At 46.3% G+C, this 17,659-nt stretch overlaps 1 protein-coding gene across 1 annotated transcript; it reads left to right on the forward strand.

Moving 5' to 3' along the window:
• The first annotated feature begins 1,424 nt into the window (after positions 1–1,424).
• On the forward strand, positions 1,425–14,041 carry LOC135390735 (vitellogenin-1-like). Its single transcript, XM_064620586.1, has 25 exons — positions 1,425–1,548; positions 3,122–3,258; positions 3,334–3,462; positions 3,529–3,666; positions 4,370–4,552; positions 4,652–4,791; positions 5,223–5,406; positions 5,892–6,088; positions 6,898–7,066; positions 7,130–7,291; positions 8,371–8,568; positions 8,637–8,854; positions 9,792–9,898; positions 9,962–10,230; positions 10,368–10,497; positions 10,666–10,885; positions 10,971–11,235; positions 11,334–11,543; positions 11,767–12,024; positions 12,296–12,433; positions 12,558–12,794; positions 12,877–13,165; positions 13,231–13,388; positions 13,476–13,715; positions 13,808–14,041. Exons 1-25 carry the CDS (start codon positions 1,503–1,505, stop codon positions 13,964–13,966), a joined length of 4,581 nt encoding a protein of 1,526 aa, XP_064476656.1. The 5' UTR covers positions 1,425–1,502; the 3' UTR covers positions 13,967–14,041.
• Positions 14,042–17,659: the final 3,618 nt, after the last annotated feature.

Genomic DNA, 17,659 nt, shown 5'->3' on the forward strand with positions numbered 1-17,659 from the left:
CACTCTCTAAAGGCAGTGAGGAGACTTTCTTTTTTGAGAGTAATTGTACTCTCCAAGAGGGAGTTATATATGTGGCAAGGAAAGGAGTTAAACTACACCCCCCTTTTTTTTTAAGAGTGTGGCTCTTCGTCACGTTGCTTCTTCTCCAACACGCCTCTCGTGGGTGATATTCACTGATTCGCGGGCAAACTCGCTGGTAATTCGCACTGCCTTTTTTTTCCGTGTGTGTGGGAGAGATTTACTAGACGGATTTCACATGGTACTATACAACAAGCACAACACACACATAACATACACAACACAAGATCAACGATACAGGGCGATGCAAATTGCGGATATTAACAAATGAGAAGCAATGAATGATAAATGATCATGGATGGGTCAAAATATGGAAGGTGAAAAAAATATGTACAAAATATGAATTCGCCTATGACGGGACGCCGGCGATGGTGACGAGACCGCCGACAGCGAGAACAGAAGCGTGATGGCCCCAACAGGGCACAAAACCATCCTCCCCTATCCCCATCCTCCCCTTTTTTTTCCTTGTCGCAGTCTAGCACCTATTGCCCACGACGTCGTATGCCAGTATCACTCTACTGCTTCAAGAGGGCACGACATCGTTATGCAATTGATCCCAGCTCACGTATAGGCGTTCCCGGAAATGAAGCTGCCGGATGCTTTGGCTGTAAGGACACACTTGAAAACGAGCAAGACCCTTGTGTATACTCCACGGCGTCGGACGCCGAAAGAATGCTACGTAACATACATCACGATGCCGGCAGACGTACATTGGTTGGTTGACGCGGAGTCCAGCTTTCAAGCCAGAGTCGACACGAATTTACGCTTCTGTCTTCCGAGTCGCACGCCGCGTGCCATTGAATCATTAGTGCACCGCCATCGACTAGACGTCCCTTTCAGCCGTGCCCTGTTGTTCAAGATTGGAAAGGTAAACTCGCCGAACTGCGCGTTCCGTATCCAATGAAATGACAGAGCAGGATCCCAGTTACAATCTGCCCTGAAACGTGTGCCAGTAAAGAACGCGCACGATAAAAACAGAAATGCGTTGATCTCATCAAAATGCAAATCAATCAAAAATATCCAGCGCTTCGTTTCCTACAACCGGGGTCCACGGACAACATATGCCGTGCGCGATAAAGGTGAGCAGTATATAGGAACGTCATCGTTCTGCACAGAATGTATAGAATGAAGAATTGTAGTTACTGGAACTGGGGTTGCCAGGTGAACATCCTGAAAAGGCAGCGACGCCTGCCCTGAGGCAGAAGCCATTTCGCGCCAAAATAGACCCTTCTGGAAAACCTTGACGGGGAGCCTCAAAAGGAGCTCGTGATAACTAGCCTACCATTCTCACTACGATAAACACCTACCAACCACTCGAGATAACCCTATTTATAAGGAGAGTCGTTCAGAAAAGACACTGCTAAGCAGTTTCTTGCTACAAGACCTCTTCAAAAGCATGTCTTCTGGGAAATAAACCAACAAACATGATCGTCGTGCTCTTGCCTCTGCTTCTCGTTGGATCTGTCTCAGGTAGGAATATCGCTATAAAGCGACTAAAATTTATATGAGATATTCTCTTTCTATTGTCTACGTATATATATCTCTATTGGCCAGCCTTGGGGACCATGTCCGTTATACTGTCCGCAAGCTGTCACTTCCTTACGCGAATTCCGAATGTTTGTGAGCGGTAACTCATATACTCAAACACCCGTTGCGTTGTGCACTTCTTTTCTGGGCCTCAACGTCCGAGCAGTTCTCTCTGGTGTCAATTTGAACGCATACTCGTAACTGCACCACCGGTGTGTCCTGTGCTCAAACGTCTATATGGCAGGGTAATGCGCTGAATCAACTGCCAGAAAGATGAGGACACGGAACACAGAGTTAATCTAGACTTCTAGTACACTGTAAGGAAAAAAGGAGTAAATGCATTGCCACAAAAGATAGTCCCTTTCGGGAGTAAATGTATGTGACCGACTGGAGTCTGCATTTCACGCTCTGTTCTAAGAGTCCCAGGAACAAAATTCGTGTGCATGCATGAAAATACCTCGAATCAAACAGCCAACAGTGATATATGTCGAGTGATATAAAATCTTACGACTGACATATAGGGCACAATTTGCGATGAAAGAAGCGCTAACTGTTTCTTATTCTGTGAGGGTGGAAGACTGCTAAGCTGGCTGAGTAATACAGCCCTATGCCATCAAATTGACCAAGAGCGCACATTTACGTAGACTGTTGCATTCGGAAGACCATTTGTGAAGTTCAGTGACAATTTGCAGTCCTGGGGAGTAAATGTCGGGGTTAGGGGACCAAAATGGGAAGTAATTGCAGCCTAGGGGACTAGAAGCCGCAATTACTCCCCATTTTACTCCCTGGCTGTTTGAAATGCCGCTCTCCAACCGACAAAAGCATGGAGAGGGTTGAGAGTGGTGCTCCGGCCCTCCAACAGATGGCGCCACGCGTCCTTAATCGCATTTTCAAATTCGCGCGTATTTTCTACCTCGGGCCGGAAACTTATGGAACCACCCTCGTATATCTTCTTGCTCATTCTGTCAAGTTTTTCACTGCAATGGTTTCGTAACGAAGGATGTATGCCAACATCGCTACAATAATACATACTCAAGGATTTCACCATGCCATATACCTGTTCTGTTCTGGTAGTTGGTATCCGGTTACCTTCGTATAGGTTATCCTCGTGTCCACTTAGGTACCCATTAAAGTATATCACATTATCCATTTTCATCGTAGCTGATGATGTACGACATTGCTGATTTATTTATGCGTAAAGTTCGTTGTATGATACCTTATTAGCTCAAATCCTCATGGCTTTGTATAATTTCTATTTTTTTGTACTAAAAGTTATGTACATTCGCGATGCATTACACTATTTCTGTAACCCACACCCTCATGTAGTATCACCCAAGGGACATTTGGAAGTATATTGAAATAAATTGAAATAAATACCGTGGTCCTCCCAGTCCCTCTCCACTTTCACGGCTCTCCGGGATAGAAGAGATAGTGCTCACAAAGACGGCCTTACCAAACCCATTACCCTTTGTATTTGGCCTGTGTTGTATCTTTATACCGAATATTGGCATTTCAGGATATGACGTCGGTAAGGAGTACTTGTACACGTACGATGGAACACTTGAGGTTACCCAAGCTGATGCCCCATCTGTTGGACTCGCCTTCAAAAGTAAAGTCTTAGTCCAGCCAAAAGATGTGCATGTGCACTTAAAGGTAACATCAAATGTAAAAATTAGCGTCTGAAGAGGGATGCTTATAACTTTTTTTAATGATTTTTAATTTTTACAGATAGTAGACTTCGTGTTCGATACTGTCAGAACAGACGAATTCGCGAGGCATCATTTTTCCTACCATTCTTCACCGGCCTTAGAACGTGACCTTGAAAAAGTATTCGCCGTAAGGTTCACCGACGACAAGGTAAGCAGCCCAAAGCGATCCGAGCCGACAGATCGTTCCTGACGCGGATATTATCTGAATCTTCAGTTTGAAAACATCGAGTTCGATAAGAGCGACAGTCTCTTATCGAGAAACATAAAGCGAGCACTAGCAAGTCTTCTTCAAGTGGACCTCAGTCACGGAAGGAGCGACGATATTCGAGCTTCTGAGTACAATGTTTTCGAGGTAAGACGCGAAGGGGACACACACACTCATAATCATCCAAATAAGGTGCTCTTGTGGACAGGAAGCCCTAAGGTATAGCTTTATCAGATAAAGCACTACAAAATGCGCGTCATAAACGAACCGTTCACACCTTCGGCCATATTGACGGAAGAGCATGAACGCAGTTTCCTTCTTTAAAACCCGATTAAACCCGAATAAGCAGACTGGATGGAATGTTCACCGTTCGAGGCGACCGGATATGTGACGCCAACAGCGACGGGAAACACGTACAGGATGTGCTTCACAAAGAAAGTGCTCTACGACTTTTCGATTGAGACATCGACCATTGAAGTAATACTTTAAAACTTGGCTAGTTAATCTTATCTGATTAATTGATTAATTGGCCACAATGAGAGTAATACTGGCGACTAGAATATAAGGATTGGATTGGATTGGATTGGAAAAGAAAGAAAAATATGGAGAGGTTAGTCCCGACCCAGTCAGAACTGGCTACTCCAAAACGCGTTTGTTGGTAAACAAAAAGAAAGAAAAAGGTCAGCTACGAAAAATAGGACAAACAATATAAGGATTCTATCAACATTTTGTTGGTTTTTCTCATCTGAGAACGGCTTTTTTTTTCTCTCTCTCTCTCTTTTAAGGCAAGTTATTCGGGACAGCCTCTACATGTGTGTAGTTTTCGCTGTTCTTAATTATTATATTTCAGGAGGGCATCCACGGCGTTTGCGAAACGCAGTACGTCGTTTCCAATGCCGTCGATGGCGATGACGCTCAAGTTTTCCTCGATGTTACCAAAGTGAGGAACTTGCAGAACTGCTCGCACTCACCGGGGGCTTTCTACGGGAGTTTCCGCGGTCAGAAATGCGACTCCTGCGAATCGAAGGACAAGGTCAGTGTGAAATGGTGTAAATCAATAGGGGGTGTAAAGTACAATGGACCGAAAGACTAGCGCCATAAGTAAACGTCGCGTTTCTCATCCATTTTTCAGCATCCTCTTATCATGAATTCTGCCGTAGAATATCGTGTGCGTGGAATTGCGGACCGCTTCGTAATCGACAAAGCTCTTTCAACAGCCAGTAAGACCTATAATCCTTTCAACGAGGGCAAAGTGGTTGTCATAATCGAAAAGTAAGTACGCGGTAAACTCTGTTACAGCCTACAGTGTGTAACAGGGCTGTTTCTTTTTTTTTTCTTTTTTTTTTATAAATAAACACTCTTTTTCGCAACTGAAAGGTGTAGAAGAAGATAGTTGAAGAAGGTGTCTTCAAGACACCCGTCTGAAATAGTGTTTTAAATTGAATACACGTACCCTTATGGATGGTATTACAAGTGGGATAGGCCTTTTGAAATGGTGCTTTTTGTAGACCACACCATTTACAAGGGTGTTTTGGAAAACGTCCTCCTGTATGGTGTAAATCCTACACCACAAAAAGTACAGGTTATGCAACATATGACGAGACATTTGTACCCGAAAGGTGCAAAAGAATACCGTTAGCATGAGAGGTAAAACAACTAAGGATATCCGTAGAGGCAGTATAACTCGATTATTTACTTTGTAGCTCTGCCCTAAGCTTAGTCGAAGTACGGGAAGCTACCACAGACACAACAATGGCCGCCGATACAGATGTTCACACATCGCTGGGAGAAGAACAGCCCGTCAGCACCACACTCCGCGTCGCTGAAGACCTTAAACGCCCAAACAACTACGTCAGCACCTTCATAGGCGACTTCAGCATTGAGGAGGCAAGTCATTTCATCGTTATTGTTAGCCGCATATTTTTCATAAATAATTCGATAATAATTAGCAATGATTCCCATAACCGTGTGTATTCACACGAGCGACATTTCCCACAGAAGCGGAAGACGCGAAAAACGTCATAGCTTTCTGAGCGCGAGCGCTCAACGTCCAGTGCTCATGTATACAGTGCTAACCGCTAATGTCCTGCGACACAGCCACAAGATACTCCGTAGCAGACGACAGGAAAGACGCTGACGGCGTCGTCTGCAAAGTGTCGTCTGCTAAATGTCGTCTGCTAAATGCACAGTACGCCACTCCCGATATCCCGCACCGTGTGAATGCTCAACATAACACGGGACGGAACTTCGTCTCTGGGAGTAGAGTTCTCACTTTTTCTTCCACTAGAATGTTCCGTGAAGATATCGCTCGTGTGAATACACAGTAAATAGTGCACTATTAGAGAAAAGTCGTCTTGTTTTCTGTCCTACAGTTTCACAGAGGATTCCAGGAGCTGGTGAACGCGGACTTCACCGAGGAGGATTACCAAAACGCTTTGCACAGGGACAGCACTGCTTATAAGTTCATGAGCGCCTACTTTTTAGCCTTGGGCCTCAGTTACGATGCAACGGACGAATTTTATAAAAATTACGTCCAACATGCACCCGAAGAGCAGAAGGACAAAACCAAGTGAGCTATTAAGATAGTATAAATAATTGGGAATAGATTTACACGCAAGATGAGAACCGGGATATTTTGTTTATGCTTCGTGTACTGTCCCAGCAGCCATAGGCAAATGCACATTCTCATGGTCCAGGCACATTAGTACTCACATAGTTGATAAGTGGAAACTGCACTTCACGCTTTGGCCTGACAGTCCTGTCTACGTAGGCTCTGTGCATAAATGAAAACGTATTGACTGTGAATTGGACTGATATGTCAAGTTATAAAATCCTGTGATACGTATATAAGGGCACAATTTGGCAAGAAAGAACCCGTATAGGCAAAAAATTGATCAATTACATGTTTTTCCATTAAATTCCCGCAGAGCACATAATTACGTGGATTGTTGCAATCAGCAGGCCATTTACGATGTTCAGGGGGTGCTTGCAGTGCTGGGGAGGAAATCTCATTGTCAGGGGATTAAAATAATAAGTAATTGCAGTCTAGAGAACCACACTCAAAGAAAAAAAGGTAAATTTTCTACCCATCTCGGTAGAGCTGCATTGCAACCACATTTCTACTCAAACCAATTTTACCTTTACCGCGCGTGGACTGACCCGAAATGGTACCAGTTTGGGTAGGACATTCTACCTTTTTTTCTTAGAGTGTAGAATGTAATTACACGTTTTCACCTTGAGGTGTGCTTCTTTGAGAGCGGCGGCTTTATAGGAGCAACTGCCACGTGACACCCTATGACCACGTGGCGGCTACCTGTAAGGCTGCCATATTTAAACGCACGATGCTCGATGACGCAGCTTTATTTCCTTGTCTCTTAGACACCTGTTTCTAGACCTACTCAGCGCCACAGGTACAAACCGTCATCTAGTATACGGGCTGCACCTCATCCAAGAAGGACAGCTAACCGTTGAGCAGGCCAGGCGCTTTCTGAACCGAATCCCTTTCAACCTCATCGAACCCAGCGAAGCCGTCCTACGTGCCATCCTTGTGAGCACCGTATAAGGACCGTCTAAGTGTCCACTTAGGCCTTACGAAAATTTTGCTCTTCAGAACGCCTATGAGTCGGAATTCGTAAGGGCCGACGAGCACCTCGAAGGGACGTGTCTCCTGGCTGTGGGATCTCTGGTAGAGAGCGACTGTCAGCGGACTCAAACGGATGAAAAGAGCGACGGTGGGCTCTGCAGGCCGGATATTGTGCAGCTCTTCTTCAACGTTAGTAGCGTCTTTGTTTACTTTAACGGGAGGGAAACTGTAGAAAGTGTTGCTTCTTCGGTGTAGAAAACGCACCTTGGGGATTACGTCCTCTCTGCCTGTGAATGCGATGCTGAACAAGTCGTTCCATGTTCTGGCCGTGCGTTGAAGCACTGTGTTCTCGATACTATCGAGAGTAAACCGCTGACAACGTTACTTGCGTAGAACCGTACCAACCGGAACCAACAATCGGGGGATAAGATTCTGAGTCATACACGACTGCGATTGATTACCATAGGCACTATAACCTTATACCAATGGTTTACTAAAACTGCCTAAAACGTCTTGCAATGATGTCCGTGTGACCGATCTAGTTTCCTTTATGACTGGATTATTTCCAAAGACCTGTGACAACGCCTCCTAGACAGGGAAGGCCTGCTCGGTGCTCCCTGTGCTTCACCCAATCGCTGCAGACAATTTCAAGATTAGAAATGGCGTGGTTATCAGCGGTGGTCCATGTGACCGATGGCGGTTTGGACCATAAGTATGACTGCTAGATGCATGGCCGTGATTGGTGGAATCTTGTACGGGGTCTGACGTCTACATCACGTCGATAAAACGACCAAGCAATATGTACTGCGGAAGGTGTTTGTGGCCAGCAATATCATCGGATAGGATTCCAGCAGACTTTTTTCTTTCTTTCTCTCTTGTATTTTCTTTTTCTTTTTTTACGAGCTTCTCTGAAAGAAAGACTACACGTCATTGGACTTTGGATGATCCGAAGAACATTGCAGACGACACCAACGGTAGTGACAACACCATCCTCCAACGAACGGCTATATAGGAGCGACGTGTTCGTGTGTGTCTTCACATTGAGGGATGATAGTTTCAGCATTTATTGTAAAGAGAAGCGATTTCCAAGCAATATTCAACATTTGACAGGCCTTACCCTAGAGAAAACAAAGCGGCCCGTATACATACATCTCAACCGGTACTGCTACACGCAGAAGATTACCCTCAAAGAGAAATTGCCTATAGCCCATATAGGCGAAACTTATTAGATTTTCCTCGTGAGCATGGCATATTCTTCTTCTTTTCAGTATTCCACGTCTCCTAATGACGTGTGGGAGAAGAGCGATTACATGTGGGGAGTTTATCTGGAAAACGGCGGCAAACTTGCCACCAGACAAGCTATCCGCAAGTTGGCCCGATTTGCCAGCCCTCGGGTCCGTTGCCCCCTGAGACGACAGCTAGCGCTGTCGGCCCTTGCTCAAGCTGGCCCCAAGCAGCCCCGACTCGTACGTCACATCTACGACGCGGCATGTCACGTGATATTTTTTGACGTCACGTTCTCTGGCCTATACAGGTCCGCCATGTACTCTTGCCCATCTACGTGAATACAAGCGAGAGTCATCCGACACGCATAGCAGCATTTGTGGGGCTCGTCGCCACCAATCCCGACCTTCACCTTCTCCGCTACATTGCTCGAAAGATTATCCTCGACCCCAGCGACCAGTTAGCATCCTACGTCACGAGCTTCTTTCGAGAGATGGTCAAGACTAAGTATCCATGTTATTCTGCTCTGTGAGTACGTTTCCCTTGAGTACTTTCACCACTTCAAAGCACGAGACCCCGTGACACAACTTCAAACACTAAACAACTTGCTTTCGTTTAAAAGGTCCTTCCTTACGCATTGCTTTGCATCTGATGCGCCGTCTTCTCGTGGGGCAGAGTGCGTTTCTGTAATTCTGTCACTGCTCTCTTCAAGACAGGAAATTTTTGATTGGTCTGGCTTGATGGAAGGAAAAAATTAAATGAAGAGTGTGGAGCTCACGAAGGTTGTCGGCTACTCTAATTCTCGTCATTGCAAGGGGAAAGAAAACAAGTAATAGAACAAAAACAGAGTGGGGAGGAGGACACGGTGACTCCAGAAGTCACTGTCGTGGTCTCAGTAAGTCCGCCAACCATGTGTCTGTAAAAGACCGCACAAACCCTGCGGTCTTGGAGATGTTTTATGACAGACCAGGAACGCAGGATCTCCGTCATGCCAATAGGTCTGTTGCCCAGTCGTGCCAAGGCTGATGCTGTCGATGCTGATGACATCGTCGGCAAGAGAGCAAGGTACGCCCTGTGTCCTCAACAGCCCCACAGATTCGGCCAGCTAGGGAAATCCACCTTCCCAAGCCTGTACAGTAGTCCATAATCACAGGGATCAAACAAGCTCCACATTCAGCTGTACAAATAGTCGTCTGCTGTAGGACGCACTAACGCGAAGCCGGTGAAACAGCGTACAGAAGTACGGGTTAATTTTCTATGCGAATGAACCTTAATTTCGTGTGGATTTCATCAAGTCATTCGTATCTTTAGGCAGAGCTTATCTGTATCATTGCTTGACACCAGAAACGTGCCTTTAAACTATGTATTCTACAAGTACAATTTTCACATACACGCTTCGCTTAGTCAGCCCTTTGCCAGCGAAAAATATCCTGCGTCAATAGATGGTACGCTTTCATTCCTGAAGGGCGCGAAAGCTCAAGAACGTCGTTCCGCTCTGGAACCACGTCAGCCGCTTTGCCAAGAAACCGGAGTACACTCGATCTCGCTTCGTCATGACATCCACTTACAACGGTACGTGTTCCTCATACAGGCCTGCATCAAAGACGCTTATCATTCCGCCTTTAATCCCTGCAGAGAAGTACAACTACGGTGGGACCACCGAGGTGTCTACTGTCATGTCCAAGGACAGCTACCTTCCGCAGTCCTTCCACTACGTAGTCAAAGACTTTTTTGCGGGATTCTCCCATGACGCTTTGTCGATTACATATCAAGGCTGGGGGGTAGATAGGTTCTTCGCTGGACTCGTTGCACAGCGTCCAGCCACCAGGCGAAGCCTGTGGAACTTCTTTGGCAGACGCCGGATAGCCAGAGGTGCAGAGGAACGCCAGAGGGTCGATGCTAGTGTAAGTCTACGTTGATGACACGCGGAATTTTAGATTGATTGATTGATTGAAAAATAAAAATATGTATTTTAGATTGATCACGCGACTCGTGGGAAGCTAGCGATGTTGAGGTTATAATCTATTGTGTGTAATTCCAGCTACCTATCACTCCGAGGGATTTCAAGCCGTTTGTGGGGAGCGTCAAGTTGAAGATTTTTGACCATACCGTAGAGACATGGCCCTTTGACGAGAGACTCTTGGACGTCTTGAAGGAACCTTCGAAATTAGGTACGTTCTGCGGCGAAATACCTCACCCCATCCTCATGCACGTAGCCATTGTTGGGTAAATTCTGCTTTATAGTTTACGAAGCATTGAGTAAATCAACTTCTGTGTTGTTGACTGGGAATCCAGCCAAACAGGGAATAGGTAAAAGGAACTACTTGTTCTCTGCGTAGGCGAGAACCTTGCTGGAAGAGTCATCAACCTCCTGCAACGAGAAGGAAAGACTACGCACTTCTACCTCACCCCTACCTTGGTTTGGCAATTTCCCACTGAAATGGGCTTTCCTGCCTTTCTGGAACTAAAGCAAACCAACTTCTTTCACGTCAACCGGCAACAAACGACTTTCGCGACGGAAGACGACAAACTCCAGTTGGGCCTACAAAGACACTTCCTGTAAGCCGTTTCCTGTCGTACCAATGGGTTACTGTAACCTATGCTTCTAGCAGCCACATATTACGGCCATTATGCTATTGTGCAGGTACGACACCTACGCGTACATGTACTTTGGCTTCGGACTGCAGTCTGATCGCATCTACCTCGGCGCCGGATATGAAAAGAAGCTGTCCGTCTCTCTTCCATTGAAGTTCGAAGCGACCTACGACTTGCGGACGCACAAGTTGAGTTTGAAAAGACCGCTGCCCATTCCTGCCGACTTGGTCAAGTATTCCTTCAAGCCTTTCACTTCTCTCGACTATTACAATGCCAACTTCACTCCCATCTACAACGAAGAAGAACTTTCTTCGGTAAGTTATTGGGCAAGTCGTTAACGCACTGAATTATCTCGTGAGCTAGAATGGCCATTGCAATGCTCTTTCATGTGTGTTTCGTTTATTACCTATAGCACAACAAGAACTACCTCACAGGTAGCCTCGGATTTGGCTTTGATGTGAAAAGTCTGTTGTTTCCTAAACGGCTCAAAGAGTCTCTGCACCATTTCTGGCACGACTTGGACTTTCGCCAGAAGATCTACTATCTTGATGCCAACCCCCATTGGCATCCAAGATTCCTAAGTATACGGGCTGTTCCAGCTGAGAAAGATCCTACGCATACTGTAAGCGTGCACATCCCGTTGATTCTTGTTGTTGATACGTGGGAGAACACACCAACATCGTGGCAACAGTAGCCATATGCGGATACGATGTTTTCTATTCCAGAAGACCTCACTCAGCAAGTTGTGTTCACCAGAACCACACACTTTGTGATCCCAGATACCGTTGACATTCCTAAGGACACATTACCTAGCACTGCTATAAAATATGTCATTTTCACGTAAGGTGGAGGTGGACGTCGGCTACAAGTCCTACAAGCCAGAAGACGTCGAGCGCCACAGCAACTTTTTGGAGCACGAGAACGCCCCTGTCAACACAACATCGCATGTCTTCAACGTGGACTTTCGGTTCAAAGGAGACAACAAGACCCGATCCATAAGAACAGAGTTACAAGTAACGCACACCAAGGACCTCCTCAAGCATTGGGTCGCTTTGTACTACGACAGGTCACCGTTCCACGAGGACGAAGAGAACCATACGAAGGTAGCCTCCCTCTTAGCTCGGTTCAAACAACGCATGCTTACACAGGTCAAACCAAACGAACTCCGTGCACAATATAATGACGTCACTGCAACAGTGAGGAGGTACAACCTAGAGGGCGCTCGTGCACCTGTCTTGTACATAGGAGAGCTAGTCTTAACGGTGACGCGTACCCATAGTACATTATATGTGATAAAGGCTTTTCTCGATAATGCATTAGTGTAACGCGGACGGATTTGTAGTACTTGTGACAATGATGGGGCGTTTCGCGCAGGTCTGCCTACGTACCGCCGCCACGTTTCCGGCGACAGATTGGAACAGGACTGACAGGATCGCCACGTTTTACCAGGGCTTTACCATAAACGCGGAAGCCGAGCTCAACTACGGGACCGACTGCGTCCACGGATCGAGGGCGAGTTGCTATTTTACCCACCTTATATTAGTAAAGCTCTAATACCACTGAGTCACGTACGTAATTCAAAATCGCGAACACTTCACGCATCTGATGTACTTTCCGTTGCTGATCGATTGTGCAGATTTCCGCCCACGGAACGTATGAGCACACTGATGCAGAAGCTGAAGAAATAAACGACATCGTGCATGAGACGCCAGCGAACAGGTTCGAGCCCAGCTTACTCCGGAAACTCCACGACAAGTGCCGCATCTACCAGGAACAAGGCATCAAGTTGAACTACTTCTGTATCAAGTACATGTACCACACCAGCCGTCTTGGAAAGCTCAATTTAGACGTTGAGTACCATAACTTCGAACCGGTATGTGACATCTGGATTCCTCACGAGTCTTTGATGCTTCGTCAACGGAAACAATACCTTTCGTTATTTTGCTAACTTCTAGATACATTGTCCGTACCTCCGTGCTGCCCTTCACCGCGGCGAGGAGCGTCCCGGCTTCTTCAGCACAGTTCTCTCCCATATGCAAGGGGCTGAAGGCAGGTTACACGTTCTGTCCCAAGTCCCAGCACACACAGAACCTCATGGTACAGCAAGCGTCCTCGTCTCAACTGCCGATGGTCACGAGTTTGTCCACGACCACGTGCCCACATACACGCGTCTTCTGGAACCACGTGTCTTCAAAGTGCTTAGCTACACCAACCTTCAAGAGTACTCTACCAGATACAAGCACGGTGAGGTCTCTTGTTTAGTGCTTGGGTAGGTGTATGTCTTGGCGTGAACAGAGCTGTCTGCGCAGCGAGGTGTGACCTCCAGGGCCAGAGCGTCCGCACATTCGACGGTGTAGTGGTCCCTCTACCGGACACGGACTGCTATAAGCTAGTGGCCAGGGACTGTTCGCCGCACAACTCTTTCATCGTCATGGCTCGAACCACGAATGTAATCTCATTCCCCAAGGTACGTGTTGAAAGATAACCTGGGGAGGGTTCCCGCCTTGGTATTCGTATAGCATAACCTCCCACTGCTGTTCCTTTCGAACCTCAGGCCCTGAAGATGTTTATCGCCGACGCTGTCATCGATATATTCCCCTCCGACGGAACTGAAGGGGCAGTGTTGCAAATAAACGGAGAGACGGTTCCTTTGTCTCTCGACCATCCGTACAGCCATGTATCGGACGGTGCTGAATTATTCTACGTCGAAGGACAAGGTCGCTTCTTTCGCATCAACTCAAACTCTCGCGGTGTCTACGCTTTCTTCAACGCTCGACACGGCTTATTTGTTGAGGTAGAATTTATTATTTTTTATTTTTATTTTTTTATTTCACAACGACTAGAACGATTACGGATTTGTTGAGATGCGTATATCCTCTCTGGCAGGTTGCTCCATTCTACCGAGGCAAAGTGTGCGGCCTCTGCGGTGACTACAACTACGACAGGCAGAACGAGTTACGTGGTCCTGACAAGCGCCTCTACAATGACACCGCAGAATTCGCCAGGAGCTACGTCGTCCTCTCGGACGACTGTCGACTGCTTTAAAAGTCAATAAACCATCGCGTTGTTGATAAAGAACATTCCACTGTAACGACACATAAACCAGTGAGATATTGTTCAGAGCTTGTAAACTTTCGTTGCTGAACAGATGTGCTTGATGCCCGAAAACGCACAAAAAAATAACTTCAAGTGATGATGAGCGGTAGTCTTCCCCATTGCTGGCGGTAATGGTGAATGGCATTTAATTCCAGAGTCATTTAATGCTGGTGAAATAGAATAGTGAGTGACCTCACAGCGAGGACCGCAGTCCTACGGGGTCCCAAAACTTTAGAAGTGCTTTTAGAACACGCACATATGCAAGCGACGTACCGAGTTTTCAGTGTATAACTCAGCGTTATCGTATATCCTCTTGTGTACATCGGAGTTTTTCTCGGAAGAGCCGTTCCTAAGAAGACGTCGACTAATCTCTATCATCGCGCCTTGGTCCAGCCACTTGACTTGAATCATTCTTGTACGTGCCGTCACGCCCGAGAAAAAGGAGAAGAAAACTGGATGGAAGCCGATGAGCACGAGGACACGAAGAAAGAAAGGAAGGGGAGGGGAATATGTTTATTGAAAGGGGAAAAAAGCGGGGAAAGGTTAGACAGGCATAGGCCGACTTTCTATTCCTTCCATAAAAAGAAAACTTAAAAAGAAAGAAAAGGAAAAGAAACAAAGAGACAGACAGACACACACACAAAAGGGCCTTAGAGGCTGGTCGAGAGGCCGGTGGCACGGAGAAAGTTCAACAGGGTTGTCGTAACTGCCCCCGGTTTGTGCAGGTCCGAGCCGAGCAGGGTAGCCAAATGAGACGTTAAGGTAGCCAAGTTGTCGCAAGTGGCGTTGGAGGACGAGTCTTTGTGAGAGGTACCGGTTGCAGGATAGGAGGCAGTGCTCAATGTCGGCTTCCAAGAACGGATATGTGCATCTACACGCCGACGTATATCCAGCGCTATGGCGCGTTATTACTAATGTCCTGCGGACATCCCTTTATTGGCATATGTATCTCCTCTGGACATTCATGGGACATTACATCAGGGGTAAAATAAGGGCTCCTGGATGGTCCACGTACGTTTCTAGGCTTATATCCCAAGGATATTCGAATCTCCGCTCCGGGATATTACATGGATATCCCCAGGACGTCTGTGGTCTGCTGGGAAGTGGCTGCGGGAAGCATATGGGACGCTGTCGAGGTACCACTGGTCCTGAACTTGTTAAGAAGGCCAGTGTCACTGACAAGTTTGAAAAGAAAGTATCCATGGCTTCGAATGAATATTTCGTCCACGACAAACGTAATAAAAAGTACACATAGTCGTCACTGGGCTTTGATTATTGCAGGCACTAACGGCGTTGTAGTGTCTAGGGCTCCCGTGCACTGCTAGTGTAGCATTTCGACCTCTGTCGTGAGCATTATGCACTGGAAAATACGGGACGTAGTAAACACCTACACGCTATATAGTCGCATTCTTTCCATTTCCAAATTGTATGCTCTTCACACTAATCCTGAGCGTTGTATTCGGAAGCGTGTGGCAGAGTACACCGTAACGTCCAGACGAAACATGATAAGCTAACCCTCTTCTGGCTCTCACAGTATCGCACTTGCGATTCTATTTCAGTAGTACGGAGACGAAAGGGGAATTTGTGAGTAAGCCAAGCGCCCATGTCCACCTTATCTCCTCTGGATGTCAACCGGGCGTGGTCTGACATAGATAGCGGAGAGTCCTTCGAACTTGAACTTCATGACGCCGTGCGTAACCGGAGACTCGCTGAAAAACAGTTGCGGGAAATCATCGCTGCACATCGAGGGGATGTGTCAGACGCTTGACAACGTTCATGAGGACCACGGGTTTTTAGCCCGTTTGAATAACAACCGTTACATCTTGACCACGTATACCCAGCTGCGTTGATAACACGTGCTAATGTTTCTGTTACATATGTATGTTTATGTGACTGGATGATTTATTATTTCCCTAAAGTGCTCGAAAGTGCATGAGAGAACTGATGTTCTGAGGCTGGAACAACATAGAAGGGCCAATCACATAAAAACGCCTCAAGTTGCCTAAGAAATTAACGAGGAAAGATGGAAGTCACTTAAAAGGTTAGCCAGGCTGTAGGACTCGAACCCACTATCCATAACCCGGTAATCCAGAAGATGTGGGTCCGAGTCCTACAGCTGGCTGACCCTTTCAGTGACTTTCATCTTTCATTGTTCGGAAGTGCCATACTAAGAGAAGCGCGTCGAACGAAGGGACGAAGACAGGACGGCACACACACCTGGATCTGACACACAGATAGCTCCTGGATTAACGTTACATATATGTTCAGCATTCACCCCAGCACTGTTTGCTGTACCGCTCCTACACCAGATGCAGAAGTCACTGAGCGTGCAACATACAGGGCTTCCCAAAAATAACGTATGGGGTCTGATATGAAACAAAACTAACAGAAGTAGCTTTTGAGAACTCCCCAATACACCAGGAAGCCTGCTACACGCTGGAATTTTGTTTAAAAAATTCCCTTTTTTTTATAAGTCACTAAAATAAAGAAAGAAAAAAAAGCCGCCTTCTTAATATTTCCAATGGGCTGCGTACGTTCGTAGCTGTAGAAAGTTTGTCACCATATTTATTTTGCTGCTTTTTTTTACAATACACGCGGTTTTGCCGTTTCTTTAGCAAATACGAAAAATTCATCTTAATTAATTAATCCTTCCAGAATTAATTTGAAAGCACCAGCTCTAGATGCTTTAGCACATACGAAGAATTCATCTTAATTAATTAATCCTTCTAGAATTAATTTGAAAGCACCAGCTCTAGATGGGCGGAATAGTGCATTGACACCGTACAACGAAGATCAGCTTTTAGTTTTGCATAGTTTGCTTAAACAAATTTCAAAATTGTCTGACACGATTTTTTATCACTGCGTGCATCATAGATGAAAGTTTCAACACCAGAGCGTAAGTTTTTGCAGAACGTAAGAAATAGTATTCAGTCCCTTCATCGTATAAGCAACCACGTTGAAGTGGCAAGAACTGCTGGGTCACTATGCGAGGTCTTCAGCAACATCAAGTGCGGAGCACCAATTATTGCCTCCTTGTAGACGTTTTCTCTGGAGTTATTGGAGAACTAACCCATCAGAAAGCCGTCTGGCAACAGACGGGCAAGAAACGTCAGTCATCGTCTAGTTACTGACTCTCGAGACCCTAAGAGCGGAGGACGCTTATCACTGCATCGAGTGTCACCCTTGCGTTCTGATTACATACAGAGTGACCCGACCTTTGCCTTATCTTTCCAGAAGCTGTAACTTCCTATCGGAAGGCTTGTTGACGGTTAAACCGCAAGTTTGGTGACGGACAAAGGTAGTCCAGTTAAGGGTGGTTATCTGCTTCCTGGGGACATTGAGCTTTCTCTACTGTCACAGCTAGGGTAAACAGTCGTTCAGTTGGTGAACCAAGTTGGGTCAACATGGCGCGGAAAAGTTTCCGCAGCGATCGTTTGGTCAGCTGAGCTGTACTTGCATTACACCGTCGAGCAGGATGCTCCGTTGTCTGGTGCGTAAGCTGGAAGCGCCTGCATGTCTGTTACAGGAAGAACAAAAGGAGAAAGAGATTTTCAAATGCCTCCGTAGACAGCATGCACCTCGGCTTGTGGTGCGAAAAAGGAATACGCTTGGGAGTGTCACATCTATAGCCAAATGTTCTAA

Source organism: Ornithodoros turicata, chromosome 4 (assembly GCF_037126465.1).
Source record: "Ornithodoros turicata isolate Travis chromosome 4, ASM3712646v1, whole genome shotgun sequence".
Classification (NCBI taxonomy): domain Eukaryota; kingdom Metazoa; phylum Arthropoda; class Arachnida; order Ixodida; family Argasidae; genus Ornithodoros; species Ornithodoros turicata.

Excerpts from the sequence above, each read along its gene's own strand:
- LOC135390735 (XM_064620586.1), top strand. The coding sequence starts at position 1,503 with ATGATCGTCGTGCTCTTGCCTCTGCTTCTCGTTGGATCTGTCTCAG. Across the intron at positions 13,166-13,230 it reads CTCTACCAGATACAAGCACG|CGAGGTGTGACCTCCAGGGC; the intron begins GTGAGGTCTCTT and ends CTGTCTGCGCAG. Across the intron at positions 13,716-13,807 it reads GACACGGCTTATTTGTTGAG|GTTGCTCCATTCTACCGAGG; the intron begins GTAGAATTTATT and ends CCTCTCTGGCAG.